We start from the raw sequence: 24,076 nt of genomic DNA, 5'->3' as shown, positions 1-24,076 counted from the left end.
ACATTTTAAGAGTAACCGAAGCAAAACACTAACAGAAAAATAAATCTGCTTTGAGTTGAGGGGCGGGGTGAGGACAACTGCTAAAATCCACAGTCGAGTAACAACGGATTTCTGTGTCACTAAATTATCATCTGTGCCTCTTCCTTACGACCAGTAAGAGTCACCAGCTCATGTCACATGTGTGTCCTCTTCCATAATCATGGTGCTGCTTCTACGTGTCTGAGACTACGGATGTCCGGAAGAGCTTATCACCTGGGGTACAGTCTTGGGCCTCGTCCACAAAGATGGCGTCAAAAGAGGCAAGCAGAGGCTTGCTCAGCTGCCAGAGTTTCAAGTAGCCTAAAAGAGGGGAGCGGCAAGTCAGAACTCGCAGGCAGAGCAGCCACACTGAACGGGAGTCAAGCAGGGGGCACGGGCATACCATCGTGAGTCATTTGGTAAGCCTCTTCTTTGCATTCCCCCAACTTCCGCATGTTGTCCCAGAGTCGGCTGGCTTCAAGGACACCGTTCTAGAAAGCAAGTGATACGGCAAGTCACAGTTTAAGACCCTGGATAAGACCCCTCCTCAAATCATGTTCATTCTCACATACAGACGTCCGAACAAAGGCACCATCACAACACGGTGAGGCGCAGTCACCTCCCTAACCTTCCTCCGGCTCCACGACAGCCTTAGCACAATGTCAAGTGCAGAGATGAGTAAGAAGCTGGGGCCGTACCAAGCCCAGGGACAGACCATCGCTCAAAGAGTACAAGATCTGGGGCGGGGGTGGGGAGGGCGGGGAGGAGAGGGGGGAAAAGCACAAGATATGATGAGCCAGAAAAGCTGGATTAGCTCTCTAGACTTGCGACTGACGACTAAGCCATACAAAGAATGGCCAATGACTGAAAAGACAAGAAAAATCCACAAAGAGATTCCTTATTTTTAGATTCGAACCCAATGACAAGCTCCGATAAGCCTTGGGTAGGAGGAGCCTCATCTGTTGAATTAGGAGGACCAGCGTGCAAATTAAGTAGAAGGTCTGTGAGTCCGCTTCACAGAAAACACGCCAGCTCACAGCCAGCACGACGGGCCTGCGGTCCGGGAGTCCGACGTGCCGGCAGTTTGGAGGAAGGCAAGGCGAGCAGGACAGAGGATCACGCCAGCTCTCCTCCAGCCTCCATCCCTGGCCGTGAGGAGACTTAGATACTCACCAGCTTTTCACTCTGTTCAACCATGACTCTCTGTCCTTGGCTGTTCCTGCACCAGATCGGCACGTGATCGATAGTGAGCTCTTCGTCGGCCGAGGCGAAGAAGTTCTCTAAGGTCTTACAGACGAGCTTGGCCCGTATGAATCCGCCTTTCCCTTCAGCAAGGACAGAATTGACCATGAAGGGGGTCAACTTGAAGAGATTCAGTTTCTTCTTTAATTGGTACCTGTAACACGCAGCCCAAACGAACGGTATTTGACTGTCAGCACGGGGTATTTCAGTCTCCCCCAACTGGAACCCCGTTCCCTACAGTGACACCACCTGGCCACGTTAAATGTCACAACAGGTTAGGGGAAAACAAAAGCCAGACAGGTTGAGCAAGGTCCATGCAGGATGTAAAACGGCTTCATCCGGCTTTCAGGGACTCTCAGACAACAGCCCAGAAGAGGAAGTGGCTCACGGCAGATGCCACTGCTCCACGGTGTGGACTAGACTCCAAGAGGTCCCTGAGGGGACACTCGAGTTCCCTGAAGCCCTCCCATCCCAGGGACCTCCCATCCCAGGCAAGTGCACGACCGCCGAGTCTCCCCCCCCTCGTCCCAGGGAAGCCCATCCGTCAGACTGCGGAGAGCCTGTGCGCCAGACCAGTCCTTCGGACTCTCTGCGCCTCAGTTCCGGAGAAATGAGAACGCCCCCTCAGTGCGACACTACCATCTGCAAACAGCGCATCTTTACAGGGTGGAAGTGCAAATCACTACGCATCTTTCCGTTCCCTGCCTGTAAGCGGAGCGGGAAGCACTCCACATTCCCAGCGTTGCTGTGTCTGAGTTCCTATGGAATCGTGACGCTCACGACGGGAAAACCAGGAACTGGACAAAGACGGCGGCAGCACAATGCTCACTTCCGCCCGACGTGCCCATAGGCCATGGAATGGAAGGTCTTGCAGATGACGTTGGCGGGAAAGACGAGCTCGGCCTGCTTTGCGATGCTCTTGTTGAACGTCACGTACAGAAACCTGCTCTGGGACCACTTTTCAGCATACTTGACCAGCGTAGAGGTCTTCCCGGTGCCTGGGGAAGCCAAGAGGAAAGGAGGTGACCCTCTGCCCGGGAAAAGCTGTTCCAAAGGATGCCCTAATGAGGTCTTACCCGTGTTTATCTTATCTTCCGCTAGAGACCAGACCAGTGACAGGTTTCTCAATGCTGATAAGGGGCTGTGAAAAGAGCAGGAGATTCTAAGCCCGAATAACCTGGGCTTGGCTCTCGGCTCTAGCCAGCTCCGGCTGAGCAGGGAAGGACGGGCCTCGGGACCTCACTGACCATGGGTGTGCCCCTCAGCCATGCCTGGGTAACGCTGACCTTGCAGGTCTGGCAGGATAAAGCAATCATCGAGGCACCCTGCAGGGGAACTCAGTAAGAGCAGCTGCCGCTGTCCTACACATCAGTCGCGATCCAAAGGCAAGAGCGTGCAGGTGAGATTCAAGGATGCTTCTGGTCCATTCTGAGCTCTCCGGCACGCCCTGCCTCTCCACCGCTCATTTCCTCAGTTACCATTCACTGAACAAATACTCACGAGCACCTACTCCATGCTCAGCTGGATGCTAACTAAGCACTGGGAGTATGCTAAAAACAAACAAAAAAATAAAAACAAAACAAAAAACCCCATAAAGCAAGATTCCTTTACTACAATCTCCTCGGGAATACAATGCCAACACAGCTGAAACAATGAGAGCACAACGAGAGTATAATGAAAACGCAGAAAACCAAAAAAAGAATATGAAGTTTGGAAACAAAAAAATCACCTGTAAAAGTAGAAAAATGGTACCTCTTTCCCTCCCTAACAGGGCTACTGTGAAGTCTAATGACACAGTGCGGAAGTGTTTATGAAATGTGTGTGTTGTCTATACTTATTAAATAATCAGATGCCAAAGAGTTAGTATAAACGATCAGTTACAGCGAGAGTTCAGAGGTCATATAGGGCTCTAAGGGCTCAAGAAGCCTCCACTAGGAAAAAGTCGCAGCGATGCGAGTCGGGGACAGCATGGCGAGGAGGGGGATGGGGTTGGGGGGCTGCTCTTGGAGAGACAGACTCAGCTGTGAATTCTACCTCCTCCACTTCTCCTCCTCCACTTCTGTGCTTATCTAACCTGGGCAAGTCATCGCAACTTCTCTGAGCGTCAAATCCTTATCCATAAAACAGAGATAACCAACCAACCTTCCAGAATGTCCTTAGGACTCAGCACCGCGCGGTACTGAACAAATCCTTGTTGTTGTTTATAGCAGGATATTTAGGCAGAAAAGAAACAGGAAGGAATTCCAGGTAGGAAAGAGTATGAGCAAAGGCTCAGACAAAAGGATAACCAAGTGCTTTGGGAGGCTCCAAGTGCAATGAGCTGACTGAGGCAGGAGAACTACAGCTGGCCTCATGGAGGAATGTAGGTTAGAACCCAGTGCTGGGAGAGACTCCCAGACTTTACGCAACAGAAATCAGAGAGCTACGGAAACCTGGCCCGCCCCTCTGTAAGCGATCCGTGCCTGAGCATTTACAATGATAAATGACCGGCTAGGTCAGTCCTGGTATCATCCCACAAATAAATGCCTAAGAACCATCTGTCCAACCAGGAACGCCATGTGGAAGCTCCCTGGAGTGGCAAAAAACAAACAAGCAAACAAACAAAAAAACAAGCATTCCTTAACTGCTTTTAAAATCATTTAACTGGAATGCCTGGGTAGCTCAGTCGGTTAAGTATCTGCCGCCTTCCGCCCAGGTCATGATCCCAGGTCCAGGGATCACGTCCCGCATGGGGCTCCCTGCTCAGCGGGGATCTGGTTTCCCTCTGCTGCTCCCCCTCCTTGTGCTCTCTCTCTCTCTCTGACCAATAAATAAAAATAAAATCTTTAAAAAAAAATAAAAATAAATTATTTAACTACAGTAGTTGGACAATAGACCAAGGTAAAGAAATTCTGGCAGGGAGCAGGGAAAAGGGAAGCAGGGGTGAGAGGCACGAACCCGACGCCCCAGTGCAGGAACGGAGAGCTCCCTCACCTGCAAACGCCATGATCTTTACCACCTGGAGAGGTTCCATCTTGTGGCTCAGAATCAGCTGCTGTTCATGTGTAAGCTGGATGGTTTTCTTGCTGTAATCATTATAGAAGAGAAATCAGAAAAAACAAAGGAATTCCAAAGACCAGGTGACGGACTGTCACAAAGCAAACAGGCAGACTGGAGGAAATTAACCCAACAAAAGGCCTCGCCTTGGGGTGATAAACATATTCCAAAGCTAGTTTATGACGTTGGTTGCACATGCAATAAATGTACCAAAAATCACTGGACTGTACAATTAAAATGGGTGAATTTTATGTCATGTAAATTATACCTCAATGAACTGTTAAGACAAAACACCCCTCCTCTGTAAGTAATAAGGAGGAACTGAGAATAGAAGACAAAACACACACACACACACACACACAAGTCCCTATACACATACCCTGGCCAAACCGATGGTTCCTCTTTAACTTCTCTGGCCTGAGGACAGGAATTCTCCTGAAGATACAGGCAATAGAAAATGTTGTAGTGGATCCTAATAGGGAAAAAGCAGATTTAGAGATTTTCAAATTAATTAACAATCTCTATCCTGTTTTCTCTCAGATGTATTTGGACTCCTTACCATTTCTAAAAAGAAAATAGCTACCACCATTTTATAGGGGAAAAAGAAAAAAAGAAAGAAAGAAAAGATGTTAAATACACCTAGAGCTGACCAAAGCCCTCTCGGAAAGCCCAGCTCTGGGAAGGTGCCTGGCTCCAGTGTGTAATGGCGAAGGAGAGAGACCAGGACATGCTGTCTGGCGACCAAAGCACTAACTGTAACCCTAAGAGACAAACAATCACAAAAGCAGCAAGACCGGCTGAAAACAACTGCAAATTCTACTCAGAGCAGTGCGATCCTTGTTCGAAATCACCTTAATGTCACCGTGTCTTTCTCAGACTTCTTTGCTCTGCTCCCTGCTTCCTGTAAGGTGATGACTGGAGTAGAGGCATGAAGAACATTCAGTCTTTAAAGGTCCCAAAGGAAGGATGTTACACAGAGAGCAAGATGCGATTACCAAGGACTGGAAACAGAATGGCCTCCAAGCCACCAAGAGGGGCCCATGACGACACGAAGCACTCAGCAGCGGCCCTGGAAATGGGCAAGCAGCCCGCTACATGCCACTTCGAAGCTCTCTGTGTTCACACTGACCCCAAACTCTTCCCCCTCCATCACCAATCACCATCACCCTCCATCACCAACCGCCCAAATTTAGCGCACCGCTTCCCATCCCCAGAGGGAAAGTGATCTCTGAGCACCATCAAATATCTTTAATGACACAACACTTTTGTCTCTGGTCATATTACCTCCCAGGTAAAGCAGGAAGAAATTCATAAACACAATAAAACCCAATAGATCGTGCCCTCCACTCCTCTTCTCTGGATGGAGAGAATCTGCAGGTTCGGAATCTGCACGTAAGAACGTTATTCACCACGTGTGTACTGTGTTGTACCAGTTAATCCTAAATCTCCTTGTCCTGTGCCTCAATGCCACAGTAGGGATACAATGTGACTGGCATTTAATAAACTGAAACGTAACTCAGAAACACAGCAAATACTCTGACATTTCTGGAGCACGTGTGTTCCACCCTTGAACTCCAGCAAGGATGCCTCGGCCACAGCTCATGGGGTCTCCCCAGCCATGCATCCCCCTCCAGGGCTTACGGATTCCAGAGAAAGGAAATCTCCCCGGGACTTCTGCTTCCCAGGACCGGCTGCAGTAGCACACCGCCCATCTCCAGGCGGGGGATTAGGGCGCCCTGACAGCTGCCCTCCACAGCCTGGACTTCATGCTGACCTCTCCCCAAGGTCCACGTCAGCTTTCCTCGTCTGGCCGCTGCCGGCCTCACCTAACTGTGGATCGTCTCCCTCTTCTTCACCAGTCTCGCCACAACAGACCGCTTCTCCTCCTTGGATATATTACATTCATCCCCGTCTTTGGACCCTGAAATTATCTACTCCTTCTGCTAAAATGCTCTCCCCTCAAATCTTAAAATGTCATTTTAATTTTAAGATTTTATTTATTTGAGAGAGAGCGACAGACAGCACAAGTGAGCACGAGGGAGGAGCCAAGCAGGGAGCCCGACGTGGGATCACAACCTGAGCCACCCAGGTGCCCTTCCTCCCCCAATCTAACGCCGTGCTCCCCACCTCCCTTGCCCACTTCCCCCTTCTTTCTCTCTGAACCACTTGTCACTCACTACAATGTTCTTTTGAATTTTTTTTTTAAGATTTTATTCATTTATTTGACAGAGAAAGATCACAAGTAGACAGAGAGGCAGGCAGAGAGAGAGGAGGAAACAGGCTCCCCGCTGAGCAGAAAGCCCGATGCGGGGCTCAATCCCAGGACCCTGAGATCATAACCTGACCTGAAGGCAGAGGCTTAACCCACTGAGCCACCCAGGCGCCCCACTCACTAGAATGTTCTTATTCAGCGTGCTCACTCTCGCAGTCCCTGTCTGCTCTCTCTGGAACACAGTGCCCGAGGCCTGGACCAGCGGCTGACACGCAACCTCAGATCTGAACCTCCGCCAGCTGCCCTGTGCACACACACAGGCGAGTGAAACCACGACGGTCACTCTGAATGAACCACCTCCGTCTTAGAGACGGTGAGGCAGGCGAGACTCAGCCATAGTGCTTAGCTCCCCCCCAAAACAGAAATGGAGGAACCGAATCTTAACGCTTCCCTAGGAAACTGAGGCCACACAGCAAGGCAGAAGGCTCCTTTTAGCCAGGGAACTTCACGTCAGGCTTCAATAGCCTCGAGCGTCCACGGGCCGCAGCGCTATTTCCCAGCGGGGTGGCACTTCGTATCCGCAGAGCATGTCCGACCCTCCCAGCACCTGCCGTTCACCGTGTGGACTTGGGGTGGGGGGCCCTGGGAGAGCCACGGCGTGCCCGGGGCTAGAGCTGGGCGGCGCAGACAGCGCGGGCCGTTGCCGCGCCCGGGCCTGGCTCTTCCTCCCCCCGCTTTACCGGTTGCTGATGTTGATCCCCTTCTCCCTCATGGCGTAGAGGAGCACGGCGAGGCAGTACAGCGTCTCCGTGATGTCCGGCACCGTCACGGTGGAGCTGGGTCTCCGGAGGCAGAAGAGCAGCTGCCGGATGTCGTTCACGCTGCTGGACAGGAGGACGATGGCCGCCACCAGAGCCCACACGTTGACACCCTATGGAGGGCGGCAGACCGGGCAGGGAGAAAAGAACACGGTGAATGAAAACCCATCGGACAACCAGCGAGAAAGCCCAGGCTCGGGCGGCCTGGGCCGAGTGCCAACTGCCCACGCGACCTTCAGAAACGTCAGCCTTTCCCTTCACCCTGGATTCCTTTCTTTCATCGCTTCTGGAGTCCTTCGTGTCTTCAGTTAAAAAACATCAATGAAGGATCTAACAGAGCACCGGCCTAGAGGAACACCTAGCTCCCAACGTTCGTCTCTGAGTCGGAGTGAGCTTTCCTGTCCAAAGCGACTCGACGGGGTCCGAGAAGCTCACTGCGCAACTGTGCCGGCCCGGGAGGCCAACAGAGGGGCAACACAAAAGACGACAGTGGTCTTTCAGGGACAAAACCAAGACTGACAATTCCCTGGCATTAAGACATTAATCTACTACTTACTTCGTGTTATTATTTGTTAATTATGTTTTAATTAATACAAATTCGATGTTTTAACTAACATTATGTAAATGACTGAAAATGTCTTATTATGGATCTGTTTAGCATACTCCGTTTAGCAGTATCTAAGAAAATGTTCAGGAGCACAGAAATAGTCCAATACTGGAAAAGTATCTTTCTCATTCTTCACTTTACTACAAGCATCCCGGTTATAATTTCAGGGTCCTCTCACTCCAACCATCCTGTGAAAGAAATGACTCCCCACCACCACCAGCAATCACGTCACTAAAGGCAGAAAGAGCAGAACACACGGCTGGATTGCCAGCTTTCTGCAGGCTGCAGCCGGGCAGAGGGTGTATGGAGCTTCCAAGACAAAACGGAAGAATCCCTGATCTAGATAAGAAGCCACAAGTCCCAGTGAGGTACAACTGACGAGTCACTGAACCTTACCTCTGAAGCTATTATCACACTGTTAATTAATTGAATCTAAATAAAATAAAATTTAATTTAAAATAAATAAATAAAACTTTAAAAGAATAAAAGGTCATCTGTCATATCAACACCCAAAGATACAGAAATGGTGAGCATTTCAGCGTCTTTTCATCCTATTATATATAAGTGGTAAATTTTGTAAAAAAAAAAAAGGAGGCTGAGTCAGGAAACTGAAGACTATTTCTAGCTTCCCACTGACTCATGAGTGTCTGCAGGAGAACCTTCATTTCTCTGATTCTTTCCAATAACCCACCTATTGACAATGGAATGGGCTCCCGTATAAAGAAATCCTTATTAATCAAAGCTTTTAGAGACCAGACAACCATCCTCTGTTGAAGATTCCTCCACAGAATGGGAAATTGGATTAAATGCTTTTTAAAATCCCTTGCACACTGAAGAATCTATAACAACATGGCCTGTTATTTCCATAACGGGACCAATGACGAGATTAAGGCTTCAAAGCAGAGATTAAAGGAAGACTTTGAGGAGAGCCTGATGGCACAGTCCGTTAAGCCTCCAGACTTTTGATTTTGGCTCAGGTCGGGACTTCAGGGCGGGGAGATGGAGGCTGGCGTCCAGCTCTCTGCTGGGCATGGAGCCTGGTTAAGATTCTCTCCCTCTCAAAAAAAAGGGAAAGAATTTGAAAATAGATCTAAAATGACCTTCAGCCAGACTTCATCTCCACTAGTCTTTCTGGAAGAGAAAGGGAGTGGCGTTGGCCTGCAGTCACTCACCGTGGCCGCCACGTAGAGATCCGGGAGGTGCTGACGCACGCAGGCCTCTGCCTCAGGAAGGAGGAGGTGATCCCTCAGACTCCACAGGGCCCGTCCAGGGTCCACACTGGGGGAGCATTTACTGGTGGCTGCATAGCTGTACAACAGTCACAGCAGAGTCCGTGAGAAAGCTGACCCCGAGGGCTAACAGGCGGGAAAGGACTGGAAACTCCGTCTTCCGCCCCGGAGAAAAGCCACTCACCGAATGAGGTTCAGCACACACAAGTCGGACTCTTTCTCTATCCCGTAGCTCAGCAGGATGCCGTCCACTTTGCTCACAGCTTGTTCCTCATTCATCAGGTAGCGATGATACAGCTTTTTCCAAGGAATGAACTGAAGGGGTTTTAAAAAAAAAAACCAGAATAACATGCAGGCAGCGGCTGTGAGAGCAGATTAAGCCACTACTTATGGACGACCTTCTGACACTTGAAACGCACTTACAGCTCACAATTCCAAAGCTGAGCAAGGAGGGTAGAAACATTACACACGTTTTGGCTGGAAATGAGGAGAACTGGGTCTTGGTTTTGGTTCCAACACTAACTTGACACAGAATCTGGGAAAAACTAGTGCGATTTCCCTGGTCAGGACACTGACAGCTCAGCATTTCAATGAAGATCAAATAATAGGAGAACCGTAGCTGGGACACCTGGGGGGCTCAGTCAGTTAATTGTCTGCCTTTGGCTCAGGTCACGATCTTGGGGTCCTGGGATCAAGCCCCACATCAGAAGGGGCAGAGGGAGAGGGAGAAGCAGGGAGTCTGCTTCTCCCTCTCCCTCTGCCCCTCCCCGCTGGTTTAGGCTCTCTTCTCGCTTTCAAAAAAAAAAAAAAAAAAAAAAAAACAACCCTGTGGCTATACTAGCATCAGACAAAAAAAGGCTCTACTTTGAAAACTATTCCAAGAGAAAGAAGATTATATAATAATAAACGGGCCAACGCACCAAGAAGGTCTAATAATCATAAGTATAAATGTACCAAGTATCAGAGCTCCTCAATGAGGGAAGCAGACACGAAACCAAACGGAGGAACAGACAGAAACATGAAGTCCCAGGAGATTTCAGCGCTCCACTTTGAAGAATGAACAGAGCCATCAGACAGAAGATCAATAAGGAAGCAGAGGATATAAACAACAGTGGACCAAGGGGACCTAACAGACAGATCCGGAACATTTCACCGCACAGCAGCAGCATATACAGCCTTCTCCAGTAAACATGGAACACCCTCCAGGACAGATAACATGCTAGGCCACAAAAACAAGATGAAATCAGAGGGAGACAAACCGTAAGAGACTCTTGACTCTAGGAAACAAACTGAGGGCGGCTGGAGGGGAAGTCGTTGGGGAGACGGGATAACTGGGGGAGGCGCATGTGCTGGAGTGAGCACTGGCTAGTACATAAGACTGATGAGTCACTGACCTCCACCTCTGAGACCAATAATGCATCATATGTCAACTGAATTTAAGTAAAATTTTTTTAAAAGAAAAAAACAAATTTTAAGACATTAAAATTGTAGAAAGTATCCTTTTTGATCACTATCCCACAAGTATGTGGAAATTAAATAATGCTCTTAAAACCAGTGGGTCAAAAACGAAATTAGAAAAGACCATGAAACAAATGAAAACAAAAAACACAGCATACCAAAACTTAATGGGATGAAGTGAAAGCCATGCTCAGAGACAAGTTTATAGTTGTAAACACCTACATTAAAGAAGAAGAAAGACCACAAATCAACAGCCTAACTTTGTTAGGTCCCTAGGTCTTAACTAGGTCCCTAACTAGTTAGGGACTAGAAAAAAAAGCTAGCAGAAGGAAAGAAATAATAAAGACCAGAGCAGAGATAAATGAAATCAAGAAGAGAGAAGCAGAAAGAAAAAAACAATGAAACTAAGAGTTGGTTTTCTTAAAAGATCAACGAAACTGACAACCCTTTTGGTAGACTAAGAAAAAAACAAGGAGATTCAAATAACTGAAATCAGAAATGAAAGGTGGGACATTACAACTGATAGCAGAAATAAAAGGACATGAACCAATTGGACAACCTAGAAGAAAAGACAACCTACCAAGGCTGACTCACGAAGAAACAGAAAATCTGAACACACCAATAATAAGTGACTTGAGTTGGTAACCAAAGGCCTCCCAACCAAGGAAAGTCCAGGACCAGACGGCTTCACTGGAGAATTCCACTGAGCATTAATTCTTTCAGAAGAATGAATATCATTCCTTCTTAAACACTCCAAAAAAAACTGAAGAGGATGGAGGACCTCCAAACTGATTCTAGGAAGCCAGCATAACCTTAGACCAAAGTTCGAGAAAGATACTAGAGCAACCGAAGGGAAAGGAGAGCTACAACAGATCACCGGAAATACGTACGAAGCATCCTTGTTAAGCGATGATGAAAAACAGCCTCAGTCTAACATTTCAGGAGGTAAATATGAGCTGGAAAAACTTGCCCCAGATCTTCTCAAGCAGAATGGAGAAAACTCACTATCCCCATCTGTGACTACTCAGGTCACACAGGATGCATCTCAGTTCGGTGGGTAGAAATACTATGACACAAAACAGAGGTCACACCCAAAGGCAGAAAGGCAGTTCTCAGAAAGTACAAAACAAGACCTCAAGCAAAGAATGAAGCAAGAGTGATATGAAATTTCATCCAAAACCCTTCATTTTTGTAAGAAAAATGTATTGTCTTCATATGTCCATCTTGCCCTCCATCCCTAAATTTTTTTAAAAGATTTTATTTATTTGAGAAAGAAAGAGCATGTAAGAGAGGAGCAGAGCGGGAAGGAGCAAGAGAGAGAAGACTCTGTGCTGAGTGCAGAGCCCAGTGTGCGGCTAGATCCCATGACTTCGAAACCACAATCTGAGCCAGAACCAGGAGTCTCAGACACCCAACCAACCAAGCCACCGAGGCGCCCGTCCATCCCTAAATTTCTAAACTTCACCATATCTGAAGGGAGAGTTTATCTTCATTTCTAGGGTTTATCCCCAGTGGCTAGTTTAAGGGATATCGTAAGCCAAGCAGAACATGCTCCCAGCCCATGGGTTTACCCTTGAGCCCACAGCTGGGAGGGAAGATATGTAATCGAAGACCAGCAGAAGGGCAGGGTGCCAGAGCAGTGAGGGAATGGACTCAGCACCAGGAAGTCTCTCTCTCTTTTTTTTTTTTGGAAGATTTTGTTTTTTTAATGGACAGAGGGAAAGAAACAGTGAGAGAAGGAACACAAGCAAAGGGAGTGGGAGAAGGAGAAACAGTGCTAAGCAGGGAGCCCAATGCAGGGCTTGATCCCAGGACCCTGAGATCATGACCTGAGCCAAAGACAGTCCGTGCTTTGGCTCAGGTCATGAGACTCAGGAAGTCTCTTCCAAGAGCATGGGCTGCCCACTGTATCAACGGCCAAGAGGGACACTTAGGGTGATTCCATGCAAGACTCATTTATGCATCACCTACTGTATATAAAAGACCATGAGGCACAATGGAGAGCTTGAAAACAAATAGGATCGGCAGCCTTCTATCCATGAGCCAGTAATTTCAAAGGAGAAGGAAGGTGGGCACCTGGATGGCTCAGTCAGCTAAGGGTCCAACTCTCGGTTTCAGCTCAGGTCATGATCTCAGGGCCATGAAATCAAGATCCTGCTCGAGATTCTTTCCTCTTCCCTCCAACACACACTGTCTCCCTTTCTCTCTCTCAAATAAATAAAACCTTTAAAAGGAGGCGGAAGGTTCTCCAAACTGTAATACGGAATGGGATAAGCTTCAAACAGAGGGAGAAATTGCTACAAAAGCACAAGGAAGAGAAAGGGAGAGATTCTACTTCACTGCCCAAGGAACAGAGCGAAGCCTTGAAGACATGAGATGTCAAGAGAGATATGGAGGGCCCTTTACATGGGGTGGGCCGGGGAGCGGGCTAGGCCAGCCTAGACAAGGGGTATGCGGCCTACGGTCAGGACACAGAAAATCCCTTGTGGTGGGCAGAGTACAGGGATATGCTGGGGAGTGGGCAGTGAGGCTCTCAGCAAATCCTCAGGCAAACACGGAAAGCCGTAAGGGCCTCCAGGGAACTCAGGTATTATTCCCGAGGCGAACGGAAACTACCATTTCTGGAGGAACGTTAAGGCCTGTTGTGAGCAAAGCTAACCTGTGTGCTTTCCGAGAAAGCACCGCGGAGCCACGAGCGGTCTACGTACCAGTGGGTCACTGATGATATCTCTCCAAAGGTGGCACACGAGGCTCACGTTCCAGTAGAGATCCTCCACGGGGAGGAAGGCGAAGATGTGCCGGAGGACCTCATTGGGCAGGCTCCAAATGTGGCTCTGGGCTTCCTGGCCAGGCAAGGTCCCCAGAAGCCCATAGTAAGAGTCAGGAATGGGATCAGGCCCAACGTCCTCCACTTCCTGGCTGGGTTCTCCGGACTCCGCAGAGCGCCATGACAGAGAGTCCTCAGTTTCTTGCCTGGCTTCCCTGGGTCTTGCGCCTAACAGGGACAAACGATGCCGTGCAGTCTTTCTAGAAACCCCGTCCCACTGACTGGCCCCTGTAGCTTGATTCCTGTCGTCCTCAAAGGACCGAGACCGCTTCCTTGCAGGCAGAGCGGACCCTGCCACGCCCAGTCTTGCTTCTCCATCTTCCTCCTGAGGCAGGGCACAGTGGTTCTCTGCAGCAAAGATCATGTCCCCCTCCGAGTCCTTAGAGGTGTCCTGGCCCACAGAACTGCTTTTGGCCATGTCATTGATGCACCGCTGCCGGGCGGCTGGGAAGAACTCAGTGTTGTACCCTTGACATCCTTGGCCTGCACGGAGAACCCAAACACAGTGAACAAGATAGGAAGGACCGCGGACCCACCGCTGAGCCACAGGAGGGACGCTGATTTTAATTATGTACATTAACAGAGAACAGAGACAAGGACATAGCTACCAGTCAACTAATTTCATATACAGATCTTAATCCAAAAAGTATTTATATCTGGCTCTATCACGTACTCAGACACGTGCATGAAGAGACAGACACCAGTCTCCAGATGGCCCGAGGAGCACGGTCTACTTTGCAGTATGTACAAACTGAACACCCAGACGGACAGACAGAAGGTCAACAACTCCTCACACAGACACACCCACTTACAAGAACTCACTTCTCCTGCCTCACTCGTACAACACAAAATCTAAACCCGACAATGCTTCGGGTTCTCAGGATTCAGGAAAACCTACTCTTTGCCTCAGTTAAAACCCTTGTGACTTATTTTTATCTCCTCCTGTGAAGCTGACACAGTCACTGATTTTAAAATAAGAAGAAGGGAGTCAGAATTCTCTTCATAGGATGCAGGTGGTACCTAACCTGTCCACACGTTGCTTCAATGGGCCTTCCTTCGGCACCCGGGATTCTGAGACAAACTGAAAGTGAAACGGCCTGTGCGGTCCCTGATCTCAGACTTCCAAGCACTTAAGGGAGTTCAAGTGGTGATTTCACACAACACCACTGTATTCTTACACCCTATTGTACAATGCCAGTCAAGTGTTTAAGCGCCTTATCAATATATAACAAAAGACACGGCTCCTGCCCGAAGTGGCTACAGCTGGAATTCTTACTGTGGAAAATAAGAGAGGGGAACAAGACTAGGATTAGCCTCTAATAGAATTCATAGGATTCAGGATTTTTTCTATGTTAGAGGGAAAAACTGTAACTGGTTCTAGGGCAATCTGATAGAAACCAAGGGCTTGGAGGCAGGAGGCGGGGTGAGATCCTGATACTCTCTAACTGTGGCACTCGATGGCCCCGACACCCAGGGAGCCTGCATGTCCTCCGGGCCGGGACTCCACATGGAAACGTGCACACACTGACCAAGTCCTTGTCAACGAACTCACAACACAGAGAAGCTGCCTTCTACACACAGAACAAACAAAACACTACCACGGAGTTTAAAACTGCCTCATACATGGGTTACAGTAGTTCCAAAAAGTGACAAACACATATTACGATAATTACAGATGACTAGGTAAGATCTGAGTTGGATTCTGCAATTAAATATATCGAAGGGAACGAAGGCAATCGGGACTCTCCCGATGGGTATTACTAACAAAAGGAGGAATTCGTTTGGCACCTAAATGGGTAATAAGAAAAACCGAAGTCCCAGAAGTAGAATTTGCATGTAATTAATAATAAATACCACGTGACAGCAAGTCCAAGCTTGCGTCCCTAACGTAACAGGGAAACTTTTCACGGCACGTGCCTGAGTGATGGGTCAGAAAACGGAACTCAAGGATAGTAACGTGACGCTGGATGTTCCAGCTGGTTTGGAAGAAGTCACACCTGAAGGCAAGGAGAAGGGTTCCTGCAACAGGTGGGCACGAGGTGACACAGGGCACAGTCGGCCGTGAAAGCACGGCATGGGGGCATTCTGGAGAAAACTAACGGCACGGAAAACGAATGGGCTCAGTGACAGACCACGGGAGTAGGGGCATCACACAGCTCTAGGGCGGACCATGACACTGGTGCGGGTCTCCCAGCACACTGTGGTAAAGCCAGCCAATGCAACTCGTTCTGCCACGTTTCCCTGGGGCTTTGGCCAACCGCGATCAGGGATGCCATTTTCACGGAAACTCACACGTCATGAAAAACGTGTCCAACTATGGCAAGAGGACTAAAAATCACAGCAGCAATATTTACAAATACCAGGAGAGAGTCAAAGGTCACACACACTACAGATTCAGAAATGCAAGGTATTTTTGGAAGACATACCCCTAGTCCCTCTTTTTGTTCTGGGTCTAGGATAGAGACCATGGTTCGGGTCTCTGTTGGTCCATCTTTGACAGAAGGGCTGGGTCACAGCCAAGTGACTCCGAGCCAAATGCTGGCAGTCGATGGCTGTAAGGTGCTTCCGCTTAAACTGTCTCACTGTTTGGTACCAACGGGCAGAAGAAATGGGACACTCGTTAGTCATGACCAACTCTCCAAGGGAGCCAACAGCTTATACTTCATTTTCAGGAACCTACTGACCGTGGACCACCCCAGCCAGCCCTTGCCTTCTTCCCTAAATTCCTACCCACTTTTAGTCATTTCCTAGTCTCTTAGCATCTCCTTAGAATTTAAAAATCCTAAAATAAGATTCCAAAATGATTGTTTTTCTTTACTAAACCTCCTAGAAGCCCTGATCATGAATGTTTATTCAAAAAGGGTTACCACTAATGCTTAAGTTGGGATCTAAGATCTTTTCTCTGACTTTATCCAGGCCATTTATGTTCCCACAATAACCGTAAGTATTTCAGGGTTGGCTTAGCTTTGCAAAAATAAACTCATTCATCATCCCCGGTATATACTAGCTTCTCCAGGTCTCAGAAGCACAACGCAGTGACTAATGAACAGTCCCTATAAAATCCCAGAGGGCCCCCCCATGTACGCATCTCAGATTCCAGGGCATCTCTGTACTGGCACTGATGTAAGCGGACAGGACTGATGCCCCCAAGTAGAAGAGAATCAAATCCACTCTCGAGGATCTTCAAGAGGAGTAATTTTCATACCCTCCCTTGGCAACGCATTAGAGCAGCAACTGTACCTAGAATTCTGTCTCAAGAGTACCGACATATGTAGTTTTATATTCATCATTTTCTATCAGGTAATTCCTTTTCATATTTAACCAAGACTTCATGTTTCTGTATCTGGGAACACATGTACGATCTAGCTATCTCCTTATGGCATTAAACAGAACGGTTACACTACATGTTCAACATTCTGAACAGTCACACTTAAAAAAGAAAGCAAAAGTAAAGAAAGGACAAGAACAGCTATAACAGAATCCAAGTCATCCTTTACAGAAGGCGGTCAAGAAAGAATAAAATCCATTCCTGTCAGTACGACGTTTTCGCAAGTCCTAAAAATACCGGAGCCAACGCCAGTGTCAGATGCCGGAATCTCAAGCAACATTTCAGCACGAAAATGTCTAAAACCAAGTCATGGATGAACATAACCAGCACAATTTACTTTTTTTTCTTTTTTAAACCATGAACCCCCTCGGCCCTTAGTTTCTTCAGAAATGCTCCTTCCAAATTTCAGCTCATTCTTTCAAGGTTTAAACAGAAGTTGTAGAGAAAAAAAAAGTCTTCATGATATTTTAAGACTTTAAAATAATGATGCCTACATGCAAAAATAATTGTACAAGCCCCTCTAAAAGAATGCTAGAGACCCTTCTACTACGTGAATTCAGAAACTAGAGGCAGAGACAGAACCGTGCAGGGCCAGAGCTGTTTCTACAAACACGGCCAGAAGGATCAAGGCAGCAAGCGGAGCGAGAGGAAGGGGCCCTGGTGTGAGCCCTTCACCCGCCACCCGGCACCTGCTGTACCCACCAGCTCACTCACTTCTCCAAGACTCAGCGGCACTACAACGCTTAAGTGAGAAAATACACCCAACAGTCCCTGAACTATAGAACCCCACCCAAATACACCCCTCTGCCCACCCTGCTTAACAAAGTTTAGATATGACCAGTTTACGGAAAACACTAAAATAACTTTCAAATTATAAAGATGCCACCTAATGGGAAGACATGAAATGCGTCAGCAATCCAATCTCACAGCCACGTCTGTATTCCCGGGAACGTCTTTAAAAAAAAAAAAAAAAAAAAAAAAGTAATATATCTTAATTACTTACTATGAACTGAAAATATCCCCTCCAGTGTAACGGTTGGTAACTGATTTTTCTGTTGCTGTTGAACACATTCCTTGACCCTAAAAACGAAGTCTTATTCACACTTAAAGGGCAAAAAATGAATGTGCACTCTGTCTACACTAGAAAAATAAAATGTATTTGAAATTTTCTACATTGAAGAAAATAAGCTTAAACTCTATATAAAAGACACAACTTTACCACTTCTGCTCCAAACCCCTCGTATTACAAAGTCAACAACCTATTTTGCCTGAATGGGGACCGGCGGTCAGAATGGCAAAAAGTTATAAGGTAGAGCTACAGTGACCCTTCCAGAATACCAACAAATCCTGGCCCCTAATTCGGGTGCTCCAAGTGCACGCGGTTCAGCTTACAGCAGCAGCTGCAGGATTCCAACCAATAAACCCACTAACACTGTAGATCCCAAATACGTGCCTGGTCTTTGCTTCTCTGGCTCTTCAAATATCCCCAACTATTTCAGAACTGGCAAACAGAACATCTAGAATTAGAACAGGAGATAGGAGCAAAAAGCTACTAATAGGCACTTATTTAAGGAAGGTGAAGGTCTAGAGACCCCGAGTTGGGGCTCAGGTCATGACCCAGGCTCCTGAGATTGAGTCCCTCGTTGGGTTCCCTGCTCAGTGGGGAGCCTACTTCTCCCTCTCCTGCTTCTCCCTCTCCCGCTCCCCCTGCTTATGCTTTGTCAAATAAATAAATAAACTCTTTAAAAAAAAAAGAAAGAAAAGAAAAAAGGTGAAGGTCTATTGCCAAACTGGCCTGGAGAGGAAATCCCATCCTGGATAAAAATCACAAAGGAATAGCATTAACATCAAACCACTCAAATTCATACGATCCCAGGGCCTTGGAGCCAGGGCAGACCTGCTTAGCTTACTGGGATGAGTCAGGTAACACAAGACGTCTAAAAGGCAACAGAGACATAGAACCAATGGGAACACTGGGGTCAGTCAAGGTTTTAGATGCCCACCCAAATCTACAATATAGCTCTAAGTTTGGCTGTGGCAAACTGTTAAACAGGACAGTGGCTGACAGCAGATGTGTACAGAAGAAGTACTTCTTCATAGAGTTGCCACGCACCCTAGAACTTTTTCTGTGAAAAGTACGTAAGAATGGCTTTATCCCACCCAATCCCAGCCCTCCTCAGCCAACCATCCGTCAGGGCGATGCGTAATGCAAACGTGGGCGGCCCTGATAACGACCACCAACTGGGTGGGAATGTCTTGAGCCCGCGCCCGGCAGTCGGCCAGCCCGCGTCCTCCAAGCAGATAAGGTACTCTTCTGTCTTTCTGACTGGACCCTGTGAACACAGCACAGTACTGGACACAGGGCACCTGCGGAGCCAACACTAAGCGGAGAAGAGAGCAGGGAGTGTGGCAAGGCTGGGTGGCACGGGACCCCGAGCTCCAGACTGCTAGGAATTTGCTGTAGAACTCCTTTCAAGGGCAGACCACACGAGAGAGAACATCAAAAACACCCAAAGGAATTATTTTTGGAAAAGTAATTATATGGACAGGGTAGACTCTTAACTTACATATTTATTTTGCAAAATACATCAGAATCTTAAATCTCTGTTGAGAAGATGCAACGTTTGCAGAAATCTTACAAAGACACAAGAGCGGAAGAAAGGCATTACGGGAGTGAGCGGAACTCAGTACTCGGCTTCCAGAGAGTTCGAGTAAATTCCCACGGGTTCCAGCATGCAGCCATCCCGGAAGGAGCTAAGGGTAAGAGCGGAAGGAGGAGGGCCCCCAGGCTGAGCGATCTGGCTTCTGGGTATTGTCGCCTGAAGCGATGTCACCTCAGCCACCTGTGACTGCTGACCTGGGAGGCAAAGTTACCATTTTCAATGGACTTCCATATCAAAAATTACTCTTCCGACTTCAGCAAGAGATCAGAAAAACTAGACTGCATTTTATCTGACTCTCAGACCTGAGAGATGAAGTGCTTCGTTCACTCAACTGGGAGCCAGAGCCCTGTGTCCGTCTGCCTCCGGAGTCACACAAATCACGGAACTGTGGTTCGATTCGTTCTCTGCTCGGCAGGTGTATTCAACCCTTAAAGCCTTGATTCCCTTATCATTAAAGATGGGGACGACCATAACCCCCCACACTGAACTCACAGGACAGCCGAGGCTCAAATGAGACGATACAGAAGAAGATACTCTGTGACATCCGTATCGAGGCTGACAGAATCGCCGGGCTACGCTGTCAGAACGACACGTCCGCCCCACCAGGCTCGGTGTCTCCTTGAAGGCGTATGAGTTTTATCTTTTTTTTTTTTTAAGATTTTATTTATTTATTTTTCAGAGGGAGAGCGAGCACAGGCAGACAGAGTGGCAGGCAGAGTCAGAGGGAGAAGCAGACTCCCCGCGGAGCAAGGAGCCCGACGTGGGACTCGATCCCAGGACGCTGGGATCATGACCTGAGCTGAAGGCAGCTGCTTAACCAACTGAGCCACCCAGGCGTCCCATGAGTTTTATCTTAACAGCATGAATGTTCCGGTAAAATTTTTAAAAAATAGTACAGCAAAATGCTAACCACCCTTCTATTCTCATGAACATACTTTTAAACCAACAGTTCAAGTGTAATGTCATCGAAACAAAGATGCACAAATGCGAGGTCCTCCTCCCCAGTCACCCGGACCACGGACCACGCAGCATCCCTCCTTCCCCTAAATGCCAAGTGCACGGAGTCTCACGGGCACATCTGTCGCCGCTGGAAGCTCTCGGGATCCCTTCGGGGACAAAGCGGGCTCCGTGGTCAGTGTGCGGTTAAAGGGACGGCGAGAGAGCAGGGTCCCTCGTGTGCTGAGCCGCGCGAGGCCCGGAGGTGTGGATGTCCTCTGTACCCACGCAGGTGCTCTGTACCCTCTAAGAGACTGTCCCACGGTGACTAACAGAAATGTGTCATCCCCCTCATGTGTCAGGACTGGAAAAAACTGAGGACGCATGAAAGCCATTTGGCCAAGCAGAACTGTGCCCATTATCACACTGCTTTCCCCTTGACGGCTTTCTCACAGCAGGATGTCCCTGCGACCCCTTTCAAAAACCCATAGCTCGGCAGCCCAGCAGAGCCTCAGGTTCCCGCCCCGGGTTCCCGCCCTGTCTGACTTCAAGGGTTCCCGCCCTGTCTGACTTCAAATGGTGACCGCCTGCAGTGATCATTACCTGGGACCGCATCATCGAGTCTTCCCGCCTCCAGGCCACCCTGCCTTGGCAGGCCCTCGGGCCCAGGACTCCCCTGAGCCACAGCTATACTCAAGCGCTCCTGGACCAGAAGGCCCTAGAAGGCTGGGAATGTGTCTCACCACATTATCCCCCAAAGCTCTTAAGATAACACTTTGCAAGTCACAGAGCCTGAGGCACCTGTTGAGTGGGAAGCACAGTCAGGATTCCTTGACTCTGTTCTCACCAGTCAGCTTCATTCCAGAATCGTTACTGCAAAACAACTTACAAAACAAGTCACAGAAAGTGAAATGGAGCGCTCTAGGTTTTGTGGCAAAGACACACAGCAGGCCTACATGTCTCTGGAGGTCACTGACAGAGCTCGAGCCAGTGGCATGCGAACAAACAGACTACTGCCGCTTGCAGGACTGGCCCACACGTCCTCTCGGGCTTGTTCCTCCATCTGACCCCCTTCCAGTTAACAGGAACTTGACCCCCCCGGGCATCCTTAGAGGCCCCACATTCAAAAAGGAAGCACCTCCAGCTGCCTGGGTCCTTGGATTACTGCTTCAAAGAGGGTCACTCCCCCCCACCCACACACACACAACCTGGAGCCACCTTAGATTGTCCTGACCTGGAGACATGAACTTTGATGGTCGTTACATGTTTGACTCTATCTGCTACTGTAGCCAAGCCTTCTCCAAGCATTCCAGGATCACTGGAAATTGGTACCAAGTTAATGTCTTTCTTCCCCTCTCATTGCTAATCAGAATTTCTAACGAAACGTCCTCTAAAACTTACAGGTTACAGACCTAAACAGACAGGATGAAGACAGTAAGAACAAACAGTTCCTAGACAGAAAGACTGTTAAGTAACTGCTTAAAAAAAAAAAGAAATCGGGGCACCGGGGGGCTCAGTCCATTAAGCATCTTCCTTTGGCTCAGGTCATGATCCCAGGGTCCCGGGATGAGCCCCCCAGCAGGTTCCCTGCTCAGCTGGGGGTCTGCCTCTCCCCCCCGCCTGCCATTCCGCCTGCTTGTGCTAGCTCTCTCGCTCTCTCTGTGTCAAATAAATAAATCTTAAAAGGAAAGAAAGCAAGAAGGAAGAAATCAAGGTTAACTGTCTAGGACAAAGTACCTGACCAGACAGACTGCTCCTAGTAAGAACCTCAAAAGGCAGTTTTGCTAACTCCCTTCCTGAGTCACCTAACCTCATCTTGTTAGTTCTCCACAAGCCTCCCGCTGTTCTCGGAGGGGCTCTGCGAAGACAGATGGTGGGCACTTTCCCTCTAGGGTTTCCTATGGAGACAGCAGTGCGGGGCAATGTAGTCCAACACCGCAAGGATCCAGGTGCTTCACAGGCCGTAAGACCTAAGGGCCCAGTTTAACCAGTTAATGTGTTATTTCCCAACTTTAGCCCTGCAGAAAGTACTCATCAATCCGGGAAGCCCTCTGCGGTAATAAAACACCCTGCCTGGCTCTGAGATGCTTGTAAACAATTACCTGCAAAACTGTGTATTTAATATGCGTCGTATGCAAATTATATTCCTAGAGTGTATTTTGCTGTTATTATATTATCATCAACTGTCTGTGTGGGTATTCACATGTCTTCCGCTCTGGACTGAAAGCTCTGTCATCCGGCAGGAGTGAAGAACTCACTCAGCCCAGCACCCAACACACCCGGTCACTGGTGTTCAGACGGACAAGCGAGCGCCACACTGCTCCCCTGCTTCCCTCCACAGAAGCTGGGTTCTTCCATGGCCTCAAAACCCTACTGACAGCTCCTTAGTGCCTCATGGCTCCCGGAGCTCCTGCACACATCTTCCCCGGAACCTACTAGATCCCACGACTGGGCCATGTTAGAACCACGGCTCATCGGAGGTTTGCTTGGGGGTGATGGCACTCAGAGTTTCTGACTCCCCACAGGCAGAGTTCTTTCTCCTGGAACATTCCGCCTTCCATATCCAGAAAGCTTTAACGCAGCCTCTGAAAACGTCAGGCTTCATTTCTAGGTCACTTTTTCTCATTGCTGTGAAATGTCATAACCGAAGACTTAATAACAAGCCAGTATTTAGAAACTGTCACCGCGAGGAAAATCATCACTTACTCCAATAAGCTCAAAATGGAAAAACTTCAAAATATCGCGTCCCCATGAGCACTGCAAGAAATAAACGCAGAACAAAGATGCTGTGGTTCCAGCTCCCTTGATGGAGATGCCTCCCACGGCCACATCCTGCTTGTCTAAAAACCCCCAAGGCCTGGCCTCGCAGGCCTGATCTTCCTCAGATCGTCTAACCGCTGCAAACGCCCGCTCCTCCTGAAGACACAGCATTCGCTTAGAGCACACAAGGACGGAGGTGCGGGCTTCTCACAAGGATAAGAATGGTGAAAAGAAAGGAAAAACAAGAAAATGTTACTTACAACCTAGAGTATATTTTTATATATTTGAAAGGCTTGTCCTTCTGTCAATTCCACATTCCACTTTTAAGTTGTTACGATATCGCAGATTCATTATAAACACCATGAGGGCTTCCTCTCTTGGTATCTCTGATGTCATATGCTGAACACTCACTAGCACACCAAACGGCAAAGATTTTGCCTGCCCATGAGGCGGCAAGCAAAACATTCACAAATCACCAAAGATCAGGCAATCTATATGCTACACAGATACGCACAGAAAGTGCTGAGAGTAAAGACAACAGATTAGGGACGTTGAAAAAGACTTCATGAGGAGTTTAGCCTCAGAAGACGAGTAGGGTTCAGTAAGGCAAAAGAAACACTAAGTACAAAATACAGAGAACCAGCACAGCACTGGTGCACTGGAAAGTCGAATTTCATTAGAACAAGAGGTTCACAGATCGGGGACAAGGCTGGAAAAGGGATCTGAAGGCACAGATTGTAAAGGTCCTTAAACAGAGCACTACAGACACCGTGGGCTTTACCATGTAGGCGACTCGGGGCATCATCTAGCTTACCAGCAGTGCTGACACAGGAGTCAGACTCACTCCGCAGCGGTCTTCCTGGGAGCTGGGTAGGGGATGGGTAGACGCAGAGGCCGCGAGGAAAATCAGACAGAAAGTCACTTCCCAGACCAAAACAAGAG

The 24,076-nt window shown here is 48.2% G+C and overlaps 1 protein-coding gene across 4 annotated transcripts in view; it reads right to left on the bottom strand.

Annotated features, from left to right (window-relative positions):
* Nucleotides 1–24,076, bottom strand: part of FBH1 (F-box DNA helicase 1) — a 47,814-nt gene that overhangs the window by 21,385 nt on the left and 2,353 nt on the right. For 2 of the 4 annotated variants that reach the window (XM_059183732.1, XM_059183735.1), the window contains exons 2-12: nucleotides 15,874–16,029; nucleotides 13,329–13,930; nucleotides 9,347–9,477; nucleotides 9,106–9,241; nucleotides 7,249–7,439; nucleotides 4,676–4,768; nucleotides 4,234–4,325; nucleotides 2,090–2,258; nucleotides 1,192–1,414; nucleotides 422–509; nucleotides 253–339 (exon numbers count right to left, since the gene is read on the bottom strand). In XM_059183732.1, the coding sequence (XP_059039715.1) occupies nucleotides 253–339; nucleotides 422–509; nucleotides 1,192–1,414; nucleotides 2,090–2,258; nucleotides 4,234–4,325; nucleotides 4,676–4,768; nucleotides 7,249–7,439; nucleotides 9,106–9,241; nucleotides 9,347–9,477; nucleotides 13,329–13,930; nucleotides 15,874–16,029 (1,968 nt within the window). The remainder of the gene's footprint in view (nucleotides 1–252; nucleotides 340–421; nucleotides 510–1,191; nucleotides 1,415–2,089; nucleotides 2,259–4,233; nucleotides 4,326–4,675; nucleotides 4,769–7,248; nucleotides 7,440–9,105; nucleotides 9,242–9,346; nucleotides 9,478–13,328; nucleotides 13,931–15,873; nucleotides 16,030–24,076) is intronic. The other 2 variants (XM_059183733.1, XM_059183734.1) reach the window with 1 other exon arrangement.

Source organism: Mustela lutreola, chromosome 8, assembly GCF_030435805.1.
Source record: "Mustela lutreola isolate mMusLut2 chromosome 8, mMusLut2.pri, whole genome shotgun sequence".
NCBI classification, from domain to species: domain Eukaryota; kingdom Metazoa; phylum Chordata; class Mammalia; order Carnivora; family Mustelidae; genus Mustela; species Mustela lutreola.
Note: the sequence above shows the minus strand (reverse complement) of the source record. Positions and strands in the feature narration are given on the sequence as shown.